Raw genomic sequence first — 25,324 nt, 5'->3', positions numbered from 1 at the left:
GACTGTACTGAACTAACACCAGTCTCTCTACTACCTATAGAGAGACTGTACTGAACTAACACCAGTCTCTCTACTACCTATAGAGAGACTGTACTGAACTAACACCAGTCTCTCTACTACCTATAGAGAGACTGTACTGAACTAACACCAGTCTCTCTACTACCTATAGAGAGACTGTACTGAACTAACACCAGTCTCTCTACTACCTATAGAGAGACTGTACTGAACTAACACCAGTCTCTCTACTACCTATAGAGAGACTGTACTGAACTAACACCAGTCTCTCTGCTACCTATAGAGAGACTGTACTGAACTAACACCAGTCTCTCTACTACCTATAGAGAGACTGTACTGAACTAACACCAGTCTCTCTACTACCTATAGAGAGACTGTACTGAACTAACACCAGTCTCTCTACTACCTATAGAGAGACTGTACTGAACTAACACCAGTCTCTCTACTACCTATAGAGAGACTGTACTGAACTAACACCAGTCTCTCTGCTACCTATAGAGAGACTGTACTGAACTAACACCAGTCTCTCTACTACCTATAGAGAGACTGTACTGAACTAACACCAGTCTCTCTACTACCTATAGAGAGACTGTACTGAACTAACACCAGTCTCTCTACTACCTATAGAGAGACTGTACTGAACTAACACCAGTCTCTCTACTACCTATAGAGAGACTGTACTGAACTAACACCAGTCTCTCTAGCTACCTATAGAGAGACTGTACTGAACTAACACCAGTCTCTCTACTACCTATAGAGAGACTGTACTGAACTAACACCAGTCTCTCTACTACCTATAGAGAGACTGTACTGAACTAACACCAGTCTCTCTACTACCTATAGAGAGACTGTACTGAACTAACACCAGTCTCTCTGCTACCTATAGAGAGACTGTACTGAACTAACACCAGTCTCTCTACTACCTATAGAGAGACTGTACTGAACTAACACCAGTCTCTCTACTACCTATAGAGAGACTGTACTGAACTAACACCAGTCTCTCTACTACCTATAGAGAGACTGTACTGAACTAACACCAGTCTCTCTACTACCTATAGAGAGACTGTACTGAACTAACACCAGTCTCTCTACTACCTATAGAGAGACTGTACTGAACTAACACCAGTCTCTCTACTACCTATAGAGAGACTGTACTGAACTAACACCAGTCTCTCTGCTACCTATAGAGAGACTGTACTGAACTAACACCAGTCTCTCTACTACCTATAGAGAGACTGTACTGAACTAACACCAGTCTCTCTACTACCTATAGAGAGACTATACTGAACTAACACCAGTCTCTCTACTACCTATAGAGAGACTGTACTGAACTAACACCAGTCTCTCTACTACCTATAGAGAGACTGTACTGAACTAACACCAGTCTCTCATAGACACCAGTCTCTCTACTACCTATAGAGAGACTGTACTGAACTAACACCAGTCTCTCTGCTACCTATAGAGAGACTGTACTGAACTAACACCAGTCTCTCTACTACCTATAGAGACTGTACTGAACTAACAGCAGTCTCTCTACTACCTATTGAGAGACTACTGAACTAACACCAGTCTCTCTACTACCTATAGAGAGACTGTACTGAACTAACACCAGTCTCTCTACTACCTATAGAGAGACTGTACTGAACTAACACCAGTCTCTCTACTACCTATTGAGAGACTGTACTGAACTAACACCAGTCTCTCTACTACCTATTGAGAGACTGTACTGAACTAACACCAGTCTCTCTACTACCTATAGAGAGACTGTACTGAACTAACACCAGTCTCTCTACTACCTATAGAGAGACTGTACTGAACTAACACCAGTCTCTCTACTACCTATAGAGAGACTATACTGAACTAACACCAGTCTCTCTATAGACACCAGTCTCTCTGCTACCTATATAGAGACTGTACTGAACTAACACCAGTCTCTCTACTACCTATAGAGAGACTGTACTGAACTAACACCAGTCTCTCTACTACCTATAGAGAGACTGTACTGAACTAACACCAGTCTCTCTACTACCTATAGAGAGACTGTACTGAACTAACACCAGTCTCTCTACTACCTATAGAGAGACTATACTGAACTAACACCAGTCTCTCTATAGACACCAGTCTCTCTGCTACCTATAGAGAGACTGTACTGAACTAACACCAGTCTCTCTACTACCTATAGAGAGACTATACTGAACTAACACCAGTCTCTCTACCTCCTATAGAGAGACTGTACTGAACTAACACCAGTCTCTCTACTACCTATATAGAGACTGTACTGAACTAACACCAGTCTCTCTACTACCTATTGAGAGACTGTACTGAACTAACACCAGTCTCTCTACTACCTATAGAGAGACTGTACTGAACTAACACCAGTCTCTCTACTACCTATAGAGAGACTGTACTGAACTAACACCAGTCTCTCTACTACCTATAGAGAGACTGTACTGAACTAACACCAGTCTCTTGACACCAGTCTCTCTACTACCTATAGAGAGACTGTACTGAACTAACACCAGTCTCTCTACTACCTATAGAGAGACTGTACTGAACTAACACCAGTCTCTCTACTACCTATAGAGAGACTGTACTGAACTAACACCAGTCTCTCTACTACCTATAGAGAGACTGTACTGAACTAACACCAGTCTCTCTAACTACCTATAGAGACTGTACTGAACTAACACCAGTCTCTCTACTACCTATAGAGAGACTGTACTGAACTAACACCAGTCTCTCTACTACCTATAGAGAGACTGTACTGAACTAACACCAGTCTCTCTACTACCTATAGAGACTGTACTGAACTAACACCAGTCTCTCTACTACCTATAGAGAGACTGTACTGAACTAACACCAGTCTCTCTACTACCTATAGAGAGACTGTACTGAACTAACACCAGTCTCTCTACTACCTATAGAGAGACTGTACTGAACTAACACCAGTCTCTCTACTACCTATAGAGAGACTGTACTGAACTAACACCAGTCTCTCTACTACCTATAGAGAGACTGTACTGAACTAACACCAGTCTCTCTACTACCTATAGAGAGACTGTACTGAACTAACACCAGTCTCTCTACTACCTATAGAGAGACTGTACTGAACTAACACCAGTCTCTCTACTACCTATAGAGAGACTGTACTGAACTAACACCAGTCTCTCTACTACCTATAGAGAGACTGTACTGAACTAACACCAGTCTCTCTACTACCTATAGAGAGACTGTACTGAACTAACACCAGTCTCTCTACTACCTATAGAGAGACTGTACTGAACTAACACCAGTCTCTCTACTACCTATAGAGAGACTATACTGAACTAACACCAGTCTCTCTAGACACCAGTCTCTCTGCTACCTATAGAGAGACTGTACTGAACTAACACCAGTCTCTCTACTACCTATAGAGAGACTGTACTGAACTAACACCAGTCTCTCTTCGCTACCTATAGAGAGACTGTACTGAACTAACACCAGTCTCTCTACTACCTATAGAGAGACTGTACTGAACTAACACCAGTCTCTCTACTACCTATAGAGAGACTGTACTGAACTAACACCAGTCTCTCTACTACCTATAGAGAGACTGTACTGAACTAACACCAGTCTCTCTACTACCTATAGAGAGACTGTACTGAACTAACACCAGTCTCTCTACTACCTATAGAGAGACTGTACTGAACTAACACCAGTCTCTCTACTACCTATAGAGAGACTGTACTGAACTAACACCAGTCTCTCTGCTACCTATAGAGAGACTGTACTGAACTAACACCAGTCTCTCTACTACCTATAGAGAGACTGTACTGAACTAACACCAGTCTCTCTACTACCTATAGAGAGACTGTACTGAACTAACACCAGTCTCTCTACTACCTATAGAGAGACTATACTGAACTAACACCAGTCTCTCTAGACACCAGTCTCTCTACTACCTATAGAGAGACTGTACTGAACTAACACCAGTCTCTCTGCTACCTATAGAGAGACTGTACTGAACTAACACCAGTCTCTCTACTACCTATAGAGAGACTGTACTGAACTAACACCAGTCTCTCTACTACCTATAGAGAGACTGTACTGAACTAACACCAGTCTCTCTACTACCTATAGAGAGCTGTACTGAACTAACACCAGTCTCTCTACTACCTATAGAGAGACTGTACTGAACTAACACCAGTCTCTCTAGTCTCCTACCTATAGAGAGCTGTACTGAACTAACACCAGTCTCTCTACTACCTATAGAGAGACTGTACTGAACTAACACCAGTCTCTCTACTACCTATAGAGAGACTGTACTGAACTAACACCAGTCTCTCTACTACCTATAGAGACTGTACTGAACTAACACCAGTCTCTCTACTACCTATAGAGAGACTGTACTGAACTAACACCAGTCTCTCTACTACCTATAGAGACTGTACTGAACTAACACCAGTCTCTCTACTACCTATAGAGAGACTGTACTGAACTAACACCAGTCTCTCTAAGCTACCTATAGAGAGACTGTACTGAACTAACACCAGTCTCTCTACTACCTATAGAGAGACTGTACTGAACTAACACCAGTCTCTCTACTACCTATAGAGAGACTGTACTGAACTAACACCAGTCTCTCTACTACCTATAGAGAGACTGTACTGAACTAACACCAGTCTCTCTACTACCTATAGAGAGACTGTACTGAACTAACACCAGTCTCTCTGCTACCTATAGAGAGACTGTACTGAACTAACACCAGTCTCTCTACTACCTATATGAGACTGTACTGAACTAACACCAGTCTCTCTACTACCTATAGAGAGACTGTACTGAACTAACACCAGTCTCTCTAACACCAGTCTCTCTGCTACCTATAGAGAGACTGTACTGAACTAACACCAGTCTCTCTACTACCTATAGAGAGACTGTACTGAACTAACACCAGTCTCTCTACTACCTATAGAGAGACTATACTGAACTAACACCAGTCTCTCTACCTCCTATAGAGAGACTGTACTGAACTAACACCAGTCTCTCTACTACCTATAGAGAGACCGTACTGAACTAACACCAGTCTCTCTATAGACACCAGTCTCTCTACTACCTATAGAGAGACTGTACTGAACTAACACCAGTCTCTCTGCTACCTATAGAGAGACTGTACTGAACTAACACCAGTTTCTGTGCATCCTATAGAGAGACTGTACTGAACTAACACCAGTCTCTCTACTACCTATAGAGAGACTGTACTGAACTAACACCAGTCTCTCTACTACCTATAGAGAGACTGTACTGAACTAACACCAGTCTCTCTGCTACCTATAGAGAGACTGTACTGAACTAACACCAGTCTCTCTACTACCTATATAGAGACTGTACTGAACTAACACCAGTCTCTCTACTACCTATAGAGAGACTGTACTGAACTAACACCAGTCTCTCTATAGACACCAGTCTCTCTACTACCTATAGAGAGACTGTACTGAACTAACACCAGTCTCTCTACTACCTATAGAGAGACTGTAATGAACTAACACCAGTCTCTCTACTACCTATAGAGAGACTGTACTGAACTAACACCAGTCTCTCTACTACCTATAGAGAGACTGTACTGATCTAACACCAGTCTCTCTGCTACCTATAGAGAGACTGTACTGAACTAACACCAGTCTCTCTACTACCTATAGAGAGACTGTACTGAACTAACACCAGTCTCTCTACTACCTATAGAAAGACTGTACTGAACTAACACCAGTCTCTCTGCTACCTATAGAGAGACTGTACTGAACTAACACCAGTCTCTCTATAGACACCAGTCTCTCTACTACCTATAGAGAGACTGTACTGAACTAACACCAGTCTCTCTACTACCTATAGAGAGACTGTACTGAACTAACACCAGTCTCTCTACTACCTATAGAGACTGTACTGAACTAACACCAGTCTCTCTACTACCTATAGAGAGACTGTACTGAACTAACACCAGTCTCTCTACTACCTATAGAGAGACTGTACTGAACTAACACCAGTCTCTCTACTACCTATAGAGAGACTGTACTGAACTAACACCAGTCTCTCTACTACCTATAGAGAGACTGTACTGAACTAACACCAGTCTCTCTGCTACCTATAGAGAGACTGTACTGAACTAACACCAGTCTCTCTACTACCTATAGAGAGACTGTACTGAACTAACACCAGTCTCTCTGCTACCTATAGAGAGACTGTACTGAACTAACACCAGTCTCTCTACTACCTATATAGAGACTGTACTGAACTAACACCAGTCTCTCTACTACCTATAGAGAGACTGTACTGAACTAACACCAGTCTCTCTACTTACCTATAGAGAGACTGTACTGAACTAACACCAGTCTCTCTGCTACCTATAGAGAGACTGTACTGAACTAACACCAGTCTCTCTGCATCCTATAGAGAGACTGTACTGAACTAACACCAGTCTCTCTACTACCTATAGAGACTGTACTGAACTAACACCAGTCTCTCTACTACCTATAGAGAGACTGTACTGAACTAACACCAGTCTCTCTACTACCTATAGAGAGACTGTACTGAACTAACACCAGTCTCTCTACTACCTATAGAGAGACTGTACTGAACTAACACCAGTCTCTCTACTACCTATAGAGAGACTGTACTGATCTAACACCAGTCTCTCTGCTACCTATAGAGAGACTGTACTGAACTAACACCAGTCTCTCTACTACCTATAGAGAGACTGTACTGAACTAACACCAGTCTCTCTACTACCTATAGAGAGACTGTACTGAACTAACACCAGTCTCTCTGCTACCTATAGAGAGACTGTACTGAACTAACACCAGTCTCTCTACTACCTATAGAGAGACTATACTGAACTAACACCAGTCTCGCTGCTACCTATAGAGAGACTGTACTGAACTAACACCAGTCTCTCTGCTACCTATAGAGACTGTACTGAACTAACACCAGTCTCTCTACTACCTATAGAGAGACTGTACTGAACTAACACCAGTCTCTCTACTACCTATAGAGAGACTGTACTGAACTAACACCAGTCTCTCTACTACCTATAGAGAGACTGTACTGAACTAACACCAGTCTCTCTGCTACCTATAGAGAGACTATACTGAACTAACACCAGTCTCTCTACTACCTATAGAGAGACTGTACTGAACTAACACCAGTCTCTCTACTACCTATAGAGAGACTGTACTGAACTAACACCAGTCTCTCTACTACCTATAGAGAACTGTACTGAACTAACACCAGTCTCTCTACTACCTATAGAGAGACTGTACTGAACTAACACCAGTCTCTCTACTACCTATAGAGAGACTGTACTGAACTAACACCAGTCTCTCTACTACCTATAGAGAGACTGTACTGAACTAACACCAGTCTCTCTGCTACCTATAGAGAGACTGTACTGAACTAACACCAGTCTCTCTACTACCTATAGAGAGACTGTACTGAACTAACACCAGTCTCTCTGCTACCTATAGAGAGACTATACTGAACTAACACCAGTCTCTCTACTACCTATAGAGAGACTGTACTGAACTAACACCAGTCTCTCTACTACCTATAGAGAGACTGTACTGAACTAACACCAGTCTCTCTGCTACCTATAGAGAGACTGTACTGAACTAACACCAGTCTCTCTACTACCTATAGAGAGACTGTACTACCTATTGAGAGACTGTACTGAACTAACACCAGTCTCTCTACTACCTATAGAGAGACTGTACTGAACTAACACCAGTCTCTCTACTACCTATAGAGAGACTGTACTGAACTAACACCAGTCTCTCTACTACCTATAGAGAGACTATACTGAACTAACACCAGTCTCTCTATAGACACCAGTCTCTCTGCTACCTATAGAGAGACTGTACTGAACTAACACCAGTCTCTCTACTACCTATAGAGAGACTGTACTGAACTAACACCAGTCTCTCTACTACCTATAGAGAGACTGTACTGAACTAACACCAGTCTCTCTACTACCTATATAGAGACTGTACTGAACTAACACCAGTCTCTCTACTACCTATAGAGAGACTGTACTGAACTAACACCAGTCTCTCTACTACCTATAGAGAGACTGTACTGAACTAACACCAGTCTCTCTACTACCTATAGAGAGACTGTACTGAACTAACACCAGTCTCTCTATAGACACCAGTCTCTCTACTACCTATAGAGAGACTATACTGAACTAACACCAGTCTCTCTACTACCTATAGAGAGACTGTACTGAACTAACACCAGTCTCTCTACTACCTATAGAGAGACTGTACTGAACTAACACCAGTCTCTCTACTACCTATATAGAGACTGTACTGAACTAACACCAGTCTCTCTACTACCTATAGAGAGACTATACTGAAGTCACACCAGTCTCTCTATAGACACCAGTCTCTCTGCTACCTATAGAGAGACTGTACTGAACTAACACCAGTCTCTCTACTACCTATATAGAGACTGTACTGAACTAACACCAGTCTCTCTACTACATATAGAGAGACTATACTGAAGTCACACCAGTCTCTCTATAGACACCAGTCTCTCTGCTACCTATAGAGAGACTGTACTGAACTAACACCAGTCTCTCTATAGACACCAGTCTCTCTACTACCTATAGAGAGACTGTACTGAACTAACACCAGTCTCTCTGCTACCTATAGAGAGACTGTACTGAACTAACACCAGTCTCTCTGCATCCTATAGAGAGACTGTACTGAACTAACACCAGTCTCTCTACTACCTATAGAGAGACTGTACTGAACTAACACCAGTCTCTCTATAGACACCAGTCTCTCTACTACCTATAGAGAGACTGTACTGAACTAACACCAGTCTCTCTGCTACCTATAGAGAGACTGTACTGAACTAACACCAGTTTCTCTGCATCCTATAGAGAGACTGTACTGAACTAACACCAGTCTCTCTACTACCTATAGAGAGACTGTACTGAACTAACACCAGTCTCTCTACTACCTATAGAGAGACTGTACTGAACTAACACCAGTCTCTCTACTACCTATAGAGAGACTGTACTGAACTAACACCAGTCTCTCTACTACCTATAGAGACTGTACTGAACTAACACCAGTCTCTCTACTACCTATAGAGAGACTGTACTGAACTAACACCAGTCTCTCTACTACCTATAGAGAGACTGTACTGATCTAACACCAGTCTCTCTGCTACCTATAGAGAGACTGTACTGAACTAACACCAGTCTCTCTACTACCTATAGAGAGACTGTACTGAACTAACACCAGTCTCTCTACTACCTATAGAGAGACTGTACTGAACTAACACCAGTCTCTCTGCTACCTATAGAGAGACTGTACTGAACTAACACCAGTCTCTCTACTACCTATAGAGAGACTATACTGAACTAACACCAGTCTCGCTGCTACCTATAGAGAGACTGTACTGAACTAACACCAGTCTCTCTACTACCTATAGAGAGACTGTACTGAACTAACACCAGTCTCTCTACTACCTATATAGAGACTGTACTGAACTAACACCAGTCTCTCTACTACCTATAGAGAGACTGTACTGAACTAACACCAGTCTCTCTACTACCTATAGAGAGACTGTACTGAACTAACACCAGTCTCTCTGCTACCTATAGAGAGACTATACTGAACTAACACCAGTCTCTCTATAGACACCAGTCTCTCTACTACCTATAGAGATACTATACTGAACTAACACCAGTCTCTCTACTACCTATAGAGAGACTGTACTGAACTAACACCAGTCTCTCTACTACCTATAGAGAGACTGTACTGAACTAACACCAGTCTCTCTACTACCTATATAGAGACTGTACTGAACTAACACCAGTCTCTCTACTACCTATAGAGAGACTGTACTGAACTAACACCAGTCTCTCTATAGACACCAGTCTCTCTACTACCTATAGAGAGACTATACTGAACTAACACCAGTCTCTCTACTACCTATAGAGAGACTGTACTGAACTAACACCAGTCTCTCTACTACCTATAGAGAGACTGTACTGAACTAACACCAGTCTCTCTACTACCTATAGAGAGACTATACTGAACTAACACCAGTCTCTCTACTACCTATAGAGAGACTATACTGAACTAACACCAGTCTCTCTGCTACCTATAGAGAGACTGTACTGAACTAACACCAGTCTCTCTGCTACCTATAGAGAGACTGTACTGAACTAACACCAGTCTCTCTACTACCTATATAGAGATGGTACTGAACTAACACCAGTCTCTCTACTACCTATAGAGAGACTATACTGAACTCACACCAGTCTCTCTATAGACACCAGTCTCTCTGCTACCTATAGAGAGACTGTACTGAACTAACACCAGTCTCTCTACTACCTATAGAGAGACTGTACTGAACTAACACCAGTCTCTCTACTACCTATAGAGAGACTGTACTGAACTAACACCAGTCTCTCTACTACCTATAGAGACTGGTACTGAACTAACACCAGTCTCTCTACTACCTATAGAGAGACTATACTGAACTCACACCAGTCTCTCTATAGACACCAGTCTCTCTGCTACCTATAGAGAGACTGTACTGAACTAACACCAGTCTCTCTACTACCTATAGAGAGACTGTACTGAACTAACACCAGTCTCTCTACTACCTATAGAGAGACTGTACTGAACTAACACCAGTCTCTCTACTACCTATAGAGACTGTACTGAACTAACACCAGTCTCTCTATAGACACCAGTCTCTCTACTACCTATAGAGAGACTGTACTGAACTAACACCAGTCTCTCTACTACCTATAGAGAGACTGTACTGAACTAACACCAGTCTCTCTACTACCTATAGAGAGACTGTACTGAACTAACACCAGTCTCTCTACTACCTATAGAGAGACTGTAATGAACTAACACCAGTCTCTCTACTACCTATAGAGAGACTGTACTGAACTAACACCAGTCTCTCTACTACCTATAGAGAGACTGTACTGATCTAACACCAGTCTCTCTGCTACCTATAGAGAGACTGTACTGAACTAACACCAGTCTCTCTACTACCTATAGAGAGACTGTACTGAACTAACACCAGTCTCTCTACTACCTATAGAGAGACTGTACTGAACTAACACCAGTCTCTCTGCTACCTATAGAGAGACTGTACTGAACTAACACCAGTCTCTCTACTACCTATAGAGAGACTATACTGAACTAACACCAGTCTCTCTGCTACCTATAGAGAGACTGTACTGAACTAACACCAGTCTCTCTGCTACCTATATAGAGACTGTACTGAACTAACACCAGTCTCTCTACTACCTATATAGAGACTGTACTGAACTAACACCAGTCTCTCTACTACCTATAGAGAGACTGTACTGAACTAACACCAGTCTCTCTGCTACCTATAGAGAGACTATACTGAACTAACACCAGTCTCTCTACTACCTATAGAGAGACTGTACTGAACTAACACCAGTCTCTCTACTACCTATATAGAGACTGTACTGAACTAACACCAGTCTCTCTACTACCTATAGAGAGACTGTACTGAACTAACACCAGTCTCTCTACTACCTATAGAGAGACTGTACTGAACTAACACCAGTCTCTCTGCTACCTATAGAGAGACTGTACTGAACTAACACCAGTCTCTCTACTACCTATATAGAGACTGTACTGAACTTACACCAGTCTCTCTACTACCTATAGAGAGACTATACTGAACTAACACCAGTCTCTCTACTACCTATAGAGAGACTGTACTGAACTAACACCAGTCTCTCTATAGACACCAGTCTCTCTGCTACCTATAGAGAGACTATACTGAACTAACACCAGTCTCTCTGCTACCTATAGAGAGACTGTACTGAACTAACACCAGTCTCTCTGCTACCCATAGAGAGACTGTACTGAACTTACACCAGTCTCTCTACTACCTATAGAGAGACTATACTGAACTAACACCAGTCTCTCTACTACCTATAGAGAGACTGTACTGAACTAACACCAGTCTCTCTATAGACACCAGTCTCTCTACTACCTATAGAGAGACTGTACTGAACTAACACCATTCTCTCTACTACCTATAGAGAGACTGTACTGAACTAACACCAGTCTCTGTACTACCTATAGAGAGACTGTACTGAACTAACACCAGTCTCTCTGCTACCTATAGAGAGACTGTACTGAACTAACACCAGTCTCTCTGCTACCTATAGAGAGACTGTACTGAACTAACACCAGTCTCTCTACTACCTATAGAGAGACTGTACTGAACTAACACCAGTCTCTCTGCTACCTATAGAGAGACTGTACTGAACTAACACCAGTCTCTCTACTACCTATAGAGAGACTATACTGAACTAACACCAGTCTCTCTACTACCTATATAGAGACTGTACTGAACTAACACCAGTCTCTCTGCTACCTATATAGAGACTGTACTGAACTAACACCAGTCTCTCTACTACCTATAGAGAGACTGTACTGAACTAACACCAGTCTCTCTATAGACACCAGTCTCTCTGCTACCTATAGAGAGACTGTACTGAACTAACACCAGTCTCTCTACTACCTATATTGAGACTGTACTGAACTAACACCAGTCTCTCTACTACCTATTGAGAGACTGTACTGAACTAACACCAGTCTCTCTACTACCTATTGAGAGACTGTACTGAACTAACACCAGTCTCTCTACTACCTATAGAGAGACTATACTGAACTAACACCAGTCTCTCTATAGACACCGGTCTCTCTGCTACCTATAGAGAGACTGTACTGAACTAACACCAGTCTCTCTACTACCTATAGAGAGACTATACTGAACTAACACCAGTCTCTCTACCTCCTATAGAGAGACTGTACTGAACTAACACCAGTCTCTCTACTAACTATATAGAGACTGTACTGAACTAACACCAGTCTCTCTACTACCTATTGAGAGACTACTGAACTAACACCAGTCTCTCTACTACCTATAGAGAGACTGTACTGAACTAACACCAGTCTCTCTAATACCTATAGAGAGACTGTACTGAACTAACACCAGTCTCTCTGCTACCTATAGAGAGACTGTTCTGAACTAACACCAGTCTCTCTACTACCTATAGAGAGACTGTACTGAACTAACACCAGTCTCTCTATAGACACCAGTCTCTCTACTACCTATAGAGAGACTGTACTGAACTAACACCAGTCTCTCTACTACCTATAGAGAGACTGTACTGAACTAACACCAGTCTCTCTGCTACCTATAGAGAGACTGTTCTGAACTAACACCAGTCTCTCTACTACCTATAGAGAGACTGTACTGAAATAACACCAGTCTCTCTGCTACCTGTAGAGAGACTGTACTGAACTAACACCAGTCTATCTACTACCTATAGAGAGACTGTACTGAACTAACACCAGTCTCTCTGCTACCTATAGAGAGGCTGTACTGAACTAACACCAGTCTCTCTACTACCTATATAGAGACTGTACTGAACTAACACCAGTCTCTCTACTACCTATAGAGAGACTATACTGAACTAACACCAGTCTCTCTATAGACACCAGTCTCTCTGCTACCTATAGAGAGACTGTACTGAACTAACACCAGTCTCTCTGCTACCTATAGAGAGACTGTACTGAACTAACACCAGTCTCTCTGCTACCTATAGAGAGACTGTACTGAACTAACACCAGTCTCTCTACTACCTATAGAGAGACTGTACTGAACTAACACCAGTCTCTCTACTACCTATAGAGAGACTGTACTGAACTAACACCAGTCTCTCTGCTACCTATAGAGAGACTGTACTGAACTAACACCAGTCTCTCTACTACCTATAGAGAGACTGTACTGAACTAACACCAGTCTCTCTACTACCTATAGAGAGACTGTACTGAACTAACACCAGTCTCTCTACTACCTATAGAGAGACTGTACTGAACTAACACCAGTCTCTCTACTACCTATATTGAGACTGTACTGAACTAACACCAGTCTCTCTACTACCTATTGAGAGACTGTACTGAACTAACACCAGTCTCTCTACTACCTATTGAGAGACTGTACTGAACTAACACCAGTCTCTCTACTACCTATAGAGAGACTGTACTGAACTAACACCAGTCTCTCTACCTCCTATAGAGAGACTGTACTGAACTAACTCTGAATGTGCTGTACAGGCCAGAGTCACACTGAAGGAAAACAAGAACTCTGTCTGCAACCTTCTGAACCTTACCTCAACGCTTCTGGTTGATCAAAATCTTATTGCTGGTGTTTTCCTTTAGTGTTATCTCTGGTAGGTGTTATCTCTGGTAGGTGTGGACTGTCTCTAACCACTGTCTAGTTGTGGGATGGTAATACTGGACTAACTCTCATCAGTACTGCCCTAATACTGGACTAACTCTTGTCAGTACTGCTCTAATACTGGACTAACTCTCATCAGTACTGCTCTAATACTGGACTAACTCTCATCAGCACTGCTCTAATACTGGACTAACTCTCATCAGTACTGCTCTAATACTGGACTAACTAATCAGTACTGCTCTAATACTGGACTAACTCTCATCAGTACTGCTCTAATACTGGACTAACTCTCATCAGTACTGCTCTAATACTGGACTAACTCTCATCAGTACTGCTCTAATACTGGACTAACTCATCAGTACTGCTCTAATACTGGACTAACTCTCATCAGTACTGCTCTAATACTGGACTAACTCTCATCAGTACTGCTCTAATACTGGACTAACTCTCATCAGTACTGCTCTAATACTGGACTAACTCTCATCAGTACTGATCTAATACTGGACTAACTCTCATCAGTACTGCTCTAATACTGGACTAACTCCATCAGTACTGCTCTAATACTGGACTAACTCTCATCAGTACTGCTCTAATACTGGACTAACTCTCATCAGTACTGCTCTAATACTGGACTAACTCATCAGTACTGATCTAATACTGGACTAACTCTCATCAGTACTGCTCTAATACTGGACTAACTCTCATCAGTACTGATCTAATACTGGACTAACTCTCATCAGTACTGATCTAATACTGGACTAACTCTCATCAGTACTGATCTAATACTGGACTAACTCTCATCAGTACTGCTCTAATACTGGACTAACTCATCAGTACTGATCTAATACTGGACTAACTCTCATCAGTACTGATCTAATACTGGACTAACTCTCATCAGTACTGATCTAATACTGGACTAACTCTCATCAGTACTGATCTAATACTGGACTAACTCTCATCAGTACTGATCTAATACTGGACTAACTCTCATCAGTACTGATCTAATACTGGACTAACTCTCATCAGTACTGATCTAATACTGGACTAACTCTCATCAGTACTGCTCTAATACTGGACTAACTCATCAGTACTGATCTAATACTGGACTAACTCTCATCAGTACTGCTCTAATACTGGACTAACTCTCATCAGTACTGCTCTAATACTGGACTAACTCTCATCAGTACTGATCTAATACTGGACTAACTCTCATCAGTACTGATCTAATACTGGACTAACTCTCATCAGTACTGATCTAATACTGGACTAACTCTCATCAGTACTGATCTAATACTGGACTAACTCATCAGTACTGATCTAATACTGGACTAACTCTCATCAGTACTGATCTAATACTGGACTAACTCTCATCAGTACTGATCTAATACTGGACTAACTCTCATCAGTACTGATCTAATACTGGACTAACTCTCATCAGTACTGATCTAATACTGGACTAACTCCATCAGTACTGATCTAATACTGGACTAACTCTCATCAGTACTGATCTAATACTGGACTAACTCTCATCAGTACTGATCTAATACTGGACTAACTCTCATCAGTACTGATCTAATAGACTCGATGCTCATTTGCCCTGTTCTGTCTCTGTCTTTTTCTGTGTCCCTGTCTGTGTGCTCTGTGTCCCTGTCTGTGTGCTCTGTGTCCCTGTCTGTGTGCTCTGTATATGTGTGTGTGTGTGTGTGTGAATATGCCCGGGCCTGTATGTGTGTGTGTCTCTAAGCAGACTCCAGAGGGTGAGGCCCAGCCCATGACAGAGGTGGATCTCTTCATCTCCACCCAGAGAATCAAAGTCCTCAACGCTGACTCTCAGGTACGCTCACAGGTACTCTCTCTCTTTCTCTTTCTCTCTCTGTCTCTCTTTCTCTTTCTCTCTCTCAGGCTAGAGATGGTGCTGTAGCGGAGGCTGGGTCTAGTCAGGCTAGAGATGGTGGGGTAGCTGAGGCTGGGTCTAGTCAGGCTAGAGATGGTGGGGTAGCTGAGGCTGGGTCTAGTCAGGCTAGAGATGGTGGGGTAGCAGAGGCTGGGTCTAGTCAGGCTAGAGATGGTGGGGTAGTGGAGGCTGGGTCTAGTCAGGCTAGAGATGGTGGTGCAGATGAGGCTGGGTCTAGTCAGGCTAGAGATGGTGGGGTAGAGGAGGCTGGGTCTAGTCAGGCTATGGATGGTGGGGTAGAGGAGGCTGGGTCTAGTCAGGCTAGAGATGGCGGGGTAGCGGAGGCTGGGTCTAGTCAGGCTAGAGATGGTGGGGTAGCGGAGGCTGGGTCTAGTCAGGCTAGAGATGGTGGTGTAGCTGAGGCTGGGTCTAGTCAGGCTAGAGATGGTGGGGTAGCGGAGGCTGGGTCTAGTCAGGCTAGAGATGGTGGGGTAGCTGAGGCTGGGTCTAGTCAGGCTAGAGATGGTGGGGTAGCTGAGGCTGGGTCTAGTCAGGCTAGAGATGGTGGGGTAGCGGAGGCTGGGTCTAGTCAGGCTAGAGATGGTGGTGCAGTTGAGGCTGGGTCTAGTCAGGCTAGAGATGGTGGGGTAGAGGAGGCTGGGTCTAGTCAGGCTATGGATGGTGGGGTTAGAGGAGGCTGGGTCTAGTCAGGCTAGAGATGGCGGGGTAGCGGAGGCTGGGTCTAGTCAGGCTAGAGATGGTGGGGTAGCGGAGGCTGGGTCTAGTCAGGCTAGAGATGGTGGGGTAGCTGAGGCTGGGTCTAGTCAGGCTAGAGATGGTGGGGTAGTGGAGGCTGGGTCTAGTCAGGCTAGAGATGGTGGGGTAGCGGAGGCTGGGTCTAGTCAGGCTAGAGATGGTGGGGTAGCTGAGGCTGGGTCTAGTCAGGCTAGAGATGGTGGGGTAGCAGAGGCTGGGTCTAGTCAGGCTAGAGATGGTGGGGTAGCTGAGGCTGGGCCTAGTCATGCAAGGGATGGTGGTGTAGCGGAGGCTGGGCCTAGTCAGGCTAGAGATGGTGGGGTAGCGGAGGCTGAGCCTAGTCAGGCTAGAGATGGTGGGGTAGCTGAGGCTGGGTCTAGTCAGGCTAGAGATGGTGGGGTAGCTGAGGCTGGGCCTAGTCATGCAAGGGATGGTGGTGTAGCGGAGGCTGGGCCTAGTCAGGCTAGAGATGGTGGGGTAGCGGAGGCTGGGTCTAGTCAGGCTAGAGATGGTGGTGTAGCTGAGGCTGGGCTTAGTTATGATATGGAGGATGGTGTAAATGATGCTGGGCCTAGTCATGCTATGGAGGGTGGTGTAGATGAGGCTGGGCCTAGTCAGGCTAGAGATGGTGGGGTAGCGGAGGCTGGGTCTAGTCAGGCTAGAGATGGTGGGGTAGCTGAGGCTGGGCTTAGTTATGATATGGAGGATGGTGTAAATGATGCTGGGCCTAGTCATGCTATGGAGGGTGGTGTAGATGAGGCTGGGCCTAGTCATGCTATGGAGGGTGGTGTAGATGATGCTGGGTCTAGTCAGGTTATGCTAGTGGATGAGGAGAGTATAGTGGGGAAGTGTAAGAGACTAGGAGGGGGGGAGGAGGGTGTCAAGCGGAAAAGGAAAAAGGGTGTGGTTAAAAGCACAATGGAAACTTTGCTTGTTGCTGTGGGGGAGGCCCTGACCAGAGAGGAAGAGCAGGTGGTCAGGGTGGGAGATAGAGATGAGGAGGAAAGTGAGTCTGAGGAAGAGGATGAGGAGTTATTTTTTTCAGACTCCTCTTCAATAGGCCCGGAGCTGACAGCCAGTCAAGCAGAGGGGTCTAAGTACACGTTGAGAGAACTGACAAGGTTCCTGAATGAGACCAAGGGGAAAAAAGTTAATCTTGAGGCTTTTTTCCCTGATCCAAGAAAGTTTGTACGATCAATACAACATGCTGTGAAAAATGAAGGGCATGGTGTCCTCTCACCCAGGAAACGGTTTAGGTTGAGGAAGTGGGTCACAACAGTGCGTAAGGGTTTACCATCAGACACTGTTTAGATGTTTAACTTCTTTCTGACACTGGGGCTTTTTGAGCTTTGCTATTGGTCTTTTTCTCTGCTGGCTTTTCTCCCACTTCTTATGGAGACTCTACGGGTAGGCTCGCTCAATATAAATGGCATCAGAGATGCGAGAAAGAGGTGTGTTGGGTGAATATGTAAAACAAAAAAAAGTACAGGTGTTGTTTCTGCAGGAGACACATAGTGATGTGTTGAATGAAGTCGATTGGGGGCTCTGGTGGAAAGGGGCAAGTGTGTTGAGCCATGGGACAAATCTTAGTGCAGGAGTGGCAGTCCTTTTTGCACCGGGTCTGTCTGTAAAGATTTTCTCCTCAAAGGAGGTGTGTAGGGGTAGCCTCCTTGTTGTTAAAGCAGAAATTAACAACATGGGTTTTGTCTTTATAAATGTATATGCGCCTAATAGAGGGAGAGAAAGAGGGGTTCTATTTGGGAGTCTTAGACAGGAACTCTCACAGGTAGCGCCTGAGGAGACGCTGGTGGTCGGAGGGGACTGGAACTGAACAATGGATTTTACAAAAGACAGAAATGGGGAAGAGCCTCATTCAGTGTCAGTGGGAGTGTTAAGGGACATTATTAATCAGTTCGACCTAGTGGATGTTTGGAGAACTGAACATCCAAACACAAGACCGTACACATGGGTGAAGGTTTTTGGGGCTAGGGTGAGTGCAGCCCGACTTGATCGTTTTTATATGTCTAGGAATCGGAGCAATAGGCTGTTGGGCGCTACCATTCTCCCAGTGTGGTTCTCCGATCATCACATAACCATGGCTCGGCTGTCTATTTCACCAGGGTCCCGGCAGGCATCCTATTGGAAGTTCAATGTAAAGCTCTTACAAGATGCCACTTTTTGCGCAGGTTTCCAGACCTTTTGGGAAAGGTGGAGGCAGCGAAGAGAGGAGTGTGAGTCTCTGAGTCAATGGTGGGATGTGGGGAAAGTCCAAATTCGGCTTTTCTGTCAACAGTACACAGCTCTCTCATCCTCAGAGGCTAGGAGAGTATTGGGGGAACTAGAGCGGTGTATTAGCGAGATGGAGGTAGATATGGTGGGGCAAGGCAATGTAGGCCTCCAGGCTAATTTAGCTGAATTACGTAGGGACCTGGGCAGTTTTTTCCAGGTTAAAGCAAAGGGAGCACTTGTAAGAGCTAGGTTCTCCATGCTCAAGGAGATGGATGCTCCCAGCTCCTTCTTCTTTGGTTTGGAAAGACAGAGCAGTGAAGCCAAGGGCATGCATTGTCTACGGCTGTCTGATGGGCGGGTGACCTCTGTGGTGGGTGAGATGCGGGAGCGGACTGTGGAGTTTTATACTGAATTGTATAGGGCAGAAGTGTGTGATCCTTTGTGTGCTCAGGTCTTGTTCGCAGGACTCCCTAAACTCTCTCTGGCACAGAGGGATGAAATGGACATTCCTCTGTTGTCCCATGAACTGGCAGAGGCCATAACCCAGATGTCCCCCGGTCGTGCACCGGGGGTTGATGGACTCTCAGTGGAGTTTTATAAAAAATTCTGGGGAATAATTGGACAGGACTTCTTTTGCGTGTTGCGTGAATGCATCGGGGTAGGAGAGTTGCCGATGAGCTGCCGTCGGGCGGCTCTGACTCTCCTGCCCAAAAAAGGGGGACTTGTGTGAACTTAAGAACTGGAGGCCTGTGGCATTACTCTGTGCGGACTACAAGAGTCCCATTTGGACTCGATAGTACATAAGGACCAAACATATTGTGTACCGGGACGCTCAATCACGGACAACTTGTTCTTAATTAGGGACATGTTGGACTTGTCGAGAGGTTCTAATGTGAACTTTGGACTGGTCTCTTTAGATCAAGACAAGGCTTTTGATAGAGTGGACCATGAGTATCTGTTTAATGTGATGTTTGGGTTTGGGAAGAGTTTTTTGACCTGTGTGAAGCTATTGTATGCTGGGGCATCATGTATGGTTAAGGTGGGAGGGGGGCTCAGTAGGCCAGTCTGGGTGAGGCGGGGCATTAGACAAGGATGCCCTCTATCTGGGCAGTTATACACACTAGCCATTGAGCCTTTTTTAGGACTGCTACGCAGGAGACTGCAGGGAGTGTACTGGAGAGGCATAGAAATGGTGACAGGAATAGCAGTGTCAGCATATGCAGATGATGTTTCTGTGATGGTCAGGGATGGTCTAGATATGCAGGCACTAGAGACTAGTCTGAAGGTGTATGAGGGAGCTTCATCAGCTAAGGTAAACTGGGGCAAGAGCAAAGCTCTGTTATGTGGGGCATGGGGGGATAGGGCTCCTCCTCTGCTTCCAGGGAGTGTGCAGTGGGGTTGTGAAGGGCTTAAAGTGTTGGGGGTGTACCTGGACTCGGAGAAGTGGGTCAGGAAGAACTGGGAGGGGCTGTCACAGGCAGTGGTGTGTCGTGTCTTTGGGCACCATTAAACTGAAGACATGTTTATCAATTAACTCCCTGTAATTATTATTACGCGATTAAACTGATTAATCGTTTAACTGTAATTAACTAGGAGATCAGGGCACCAAGGAAAATATTCAGATTACAAAGTTATAATTTTCCTAATATAACTTTCCTATATTATAACATTATATATTATATTATAGTATAGACCGATTATCTTCTGGTTTAAATGGTGTATTTTACCTCGCGTCCAGTCTCATTCCAAACGTCGTAAATTGTTGTATCTGCACGAATCCAGCCTTTACTAAAGTCATCCATACATCAATTGTCTTAAAATCATTTATTTACTAAACTAAGTAATTCACAGAAAGCATACAAACAGTAATTATCGTCACAAAGAATTGGTAGAGTAATGTGCCCTAGTGGGCTAAACAGGCATGGCTGGTGTCTTGTTAAACAAAGGGTCATAAAGGGCAGCTGAAGAGGCACACAGAGTTCATTAATATTAACAATTGATATGCTAATCCTTTGCACATGAACGCTCACTCATTCGGGAACAATTGCAATCAATATATATTTACGCTCAGTGTGTCGTCGGGATCCTTGTTGGAGAGTTGTTCTGTTGGAGTGTTTTCTCTCTCTCTCTCGGTTAGAATGGATCTTTCAAAGCGACATTCATTAACTTCTTGGGGCTATGTGGGACGCTAGCGTGCCACCCGTGGTGCACCCTATCAACAGCAGGTGCATTTCAAGAGCGGCAAATTTGAAACCAAATAAATGTCAAAATTCAAATTTTTCAAACATACAACTATCTTACACCCTTTGAAAGATAAACATCTCCTTAATCTAACCACGTTGTCCGATTTCAAAAAGGTTTTACGGCGAAAGCATAAAGTTAGATTATGTTAGGAGAGTACATTGACAATAGCTGTGTGTAATGTTTTGTCAATTCAAAGACAGGCGTCACCAAAACCATAAAACCAGCTAAAATGATGCACTAACCTTTTACAATCTCCATCAGATGACACTCCTAGGACATTATGTTAGACAATGCATGCATTTTTTGTTCTATCAAGTTCATATTTATATCCAAAAACAGCGTTTTACTATGGCATTGATGTTGAGGAAATCGTTTCCCTCCAATAACCGGCAGTCAAGTCAGCACCACAAATTAAATAATTAAAATTAGAAAACATTGGTAAAATATTATATTGTCATTTAAAGAATTATAGATTTACATCTCTTGAACGCAATCAACTTGCCAGATTTAAAAATAACCTTACTGGGAAATCACACTTTGCAATAATCTGAGCACTGCGCCCAGAAAAATATGCTTTGCTATACAGACAAACGGCCATGTTGGAGAGATCTAAAATCGAAAATACTATGTAAATAATCCATTACCTTTGATTCTCTTCATCAGATGTCACTTCCAGGAATCCCAGGTCCATAACGAATGTAGTTTTGTTCAAAAAAGCTCATCATTTATATCCAAAAAGCTCCGTGTTGTTAGCACATGATCTAAGCCAGCCGGACTTCTCGTCATGAACGAGGGGAAAAAATATATTTACGTTCGTTCAAACATGTCAAACGTTGTATAGCATAAATCATTAGTGCCTTTTTAACCAGAACATGAATAATATTCAAGGTGGACGAATGCATTCTCTTTTATAACGTATTGGAACGAGGGTACCCAACATGAACTCGCGCCAGAGTCTAATCGGCCATCACCGTTCCATGGCTCTTGTTCGGTCAGATCTCACAGTAAAAGACTCAAAACACTTTGTAAAGGCTGGTGACATCTAGTGGAAGCAATAGGAAGTGCCAAAACATTAATCAACCCCTGTGTGTTTCAATGGCATAGGCTTAAAGGTAATTCAACACATCAGGTATCCACTTCCTGTCAGAAAATGTCTCAGGGTTTTGCCTGCCAAATGAGTTCTGTTATACTCACAGACACCATTCAAACAGTTTTAGAAACTTTAGGGTGTTTTCTATCCATATATAATAAGTATATGCATATTCTAGTTACTGGGTAGGATTAGTAACCAGATTAAATCGGGTACGTTTTTTTATCCAGCCGTGAAAATACTGCCCCCTAGCCCCAACAGGTTAATGACGTTATAGAATGGATGTTTTGTCGGTCTTCACGTTCAATGATATAATTTCTAGTTGCAGACTATTAATTAATATCAAAGACTTGTTATTATTCTGTCGGTCTCGATAGTCTAAAAGTTTAACCACGTGGTATAGTTAACTTTCAGTAGAGGAATTGGATGGTCAAACCTTGGCTCTCTCTTCTGAGGTAAGCTGGTCTGAAGAAAGTAAATCAGGGTGGGGGTTTTATACGTGAACATAGAACAGGCTTGTCACATGACGCCTGGTCCTGTCTGTGTCCCTGGGGGCGTGCCGATGACTGATTTAAGCTTTGAACAGAAATACATTCTATCACATTAACATCAGTACATAGCATCTCAACGTATTACAAATAGCTTTATCCTTATTAATACATTTTATACAACCATTTAGATGCAAGTCCCATAGCTGAGGCTATTATATAAACAGCATTATGTTAATATGGCTATATTGTCTCTTCTGAGTATCACAAAATTGTACCAAGCGGACCAGTTCGTAGCTGGATTCTTCACCGATCTTTTATACCTTCTCCAGAACATAAATGTCGTTCGGTTCCCCAATTCTGTGAGTTGGAAGAATTTCCTTTTATCTCTATGAAACATCTCTGTGTCTCAACTGGGCCAGGCGGCAGGACATTTCCTTTGGAATTTATGACCGCCTTCACCGGGCCTGGGTAGGGAGAGGTAGGTAGGGGGATGGTGCAAGGGGGAGGGAGTCAACTGTGCTCCCTGTACTCAAAGAGGGCAATGTCATGACAGGTGTCAAGACTGGCCAGGAGGGGGTGGCTCCTGTCCCAAGTGTCATATAGAGGGAGGGTGCTGATAATTAACAACCTGGTGGCATCTTCCCTGTGGCATAAACTGGCTGTCCTCAACCCCCCCGCCGGTCTGCTCGCAGACCTGCAACGCAAGCTGGTGGACTTCTTCTGGTCGGGCCATCACTGGCTGAGGGCGGCAGTGTTGTATATGACCGTCCACGAAGGAGGACAGGGCCTGGTGGAACTTGAGAGCAGGGTGGCTGCTTTCCGGCTAAAGACGGTGCAGAGACTGCTGTACCATACTGATGTTGGCTGGAGGGAACCAGCATGCGCGCTGCTGAGGAGAGCTGGCAGATTAGGGTTGGACCGGCAGCTGTTCCTCATGAAGCTGGAGAGGCTGAGTACAGCAGGTCTCTCAGATTTTTACTCTGCAATGCTGAGGGCCTGGCAGCTGCTAAGGCCCACACGAGAAGGGGGTGTGGAGCCTGGGCTGTGGGTGTGGGAGGAGCCTATCTTCCACAACCCAGCCATTCCTTTGAGATCGGTCCAGTCGGCCACCCTGCAGAGGCAACTGATGGCAGGGGGTGTACAAAGGCTGGGTGACCTGCGACTGCTGGGAGAGGAGGGGTGGAAAAGCCCGGAAGTCTTGGCACAGCAAACAGGAATAACGTCTCTTAGGCTGCTGGAGAGATTCCTGGAGGAGGTCCAGGAGGCACTGTCTGAGCTGGTAAGGGGAGAGGGGCCACCAAGTTTTCCGCCACTGCAGGTGACGGCAGTGACTGGACACTGGCAAGGGGGTCTGGAGGACTTGTTTGGAGGACTAGATCTTAACACTCCGAGCCTGGGAGAGTTTGAAGGGGTGGGAGGTAAAGCCCTCTACAACCTCTGCATTAAGGTTAGGAATATTAGGAGCCTAACAGGAGTGAGGGCACATCAGTGGCAGGGGGTATGTGGGGCGGAGAGTATGGTGGGTTTTAGATGGAGGGGGCTCTACAAACCCCCAGTACCAAAGAGGTCAGGGGACCTCCAGTGGAGGGTTCTACATGGAGCCCTGGCCACTAACAGCTGGCTGGCACGGGTTGAACCGGTAGTCAGGCAGGGGTGTCCTTTCTGTGTAATGAAAGAAACTGTGATTCATGTGTTTTCTGTGTGCACCAGGTTAATGTCACTAATGTCTCTGTTGGAATGTCTGTGTGAGAGGCTGGGGGTGGTTTTTACTGTTGGGGTGTTCATAATGGGACACAGGTATTCAAGTAAGGAGAAGGCAAAATGTGTTTTGTTGAATTTTCTGTTTGCTCAGGCAAAGTTAGCTATTTGGCTAACAAGGAGGAACAGGGTCAAAGGTGAGGGGATAACAGACCCTTTATTATTGTTTATTGGGATGGTCTCTGCGCGCCTTAGGGTTGAGTTTGTTCTATAAAATGATAAAAAGTGTGGAGATGTTTCAGGAGAAATGGTGTGTTGGGGGGCTGTCTGTATAGCTGGGGAGATGTTTCAGGAGATATGGTGTGTTGGGGGGCTGTCTGTATAGCTGGGGGAGATGTTTCAGGAGATATGGTGTGTTGGGGGGCTGTCTGTATAGCTGGGGAAGATGTTTCAGGAGATATGGTGTGTTGGGGGGGCTGTCTGTATAGCTGGGGAAGATGTTTCAGGAGATATGGTGTGTTGGGGGGCTGTCTGTATAGCTGGGGAAGATGTTTCAGGAGATATGGTGTGTTGGGGGGCTGTCTGTATAGCTGGGGAAGATGTTTCAGGAGA

The 25,324-nt window shown here is 44.2% G+C and overlaps 1 protein-coding gene across 3 annotated transcripts in view; it reads left to right on the top strand.

Annotated features, from left to right (window-relative positions):
• The window catches only part of LOC106570823 (amyloid-beta A4 precursor protein-binding family A member 1), a 67,053-nt gene that overhangs the window by 29,410 nt on the left and 12,319 nt on the right, over positions 1-25,324 (top strand). For 2 of the 3 annotated variants that reach the window (XM_045695331.1, XM_045695329.1), the window contains one exon: positions 16,058-16,144. In XM_045695331.1, the coding sequence (XP_045551287.1) occupies positions 16,058-16,144 (87 nt within the window). Of the gene's footprint in view, positions 1-16,054; positions 16,145-25,324 lie in introns of all 3 variants that reach the window. The other variant, XM_045695330.1, reaches the window with a different exon arrangement.

The sequence above is a fragment of the Salmo salar genome, chromosome ssa15 (genome assembly GCF_905237065.1).
Source record: "Salmo salar chromosome ssa15, Ssal_v3.1, whole genome shotgun sequence".
In the NCBI taxonomy this organism is placed as follows: domain Eukaryota; kingdom Metazoa; phylum Chordata; class Actinopteri; order Salmoniformes; family Salmonidae; genus Salmo; species Salmo salar.
This window is presented reverse-complemented; position numbering and strand designations above follow the sequence as displayed.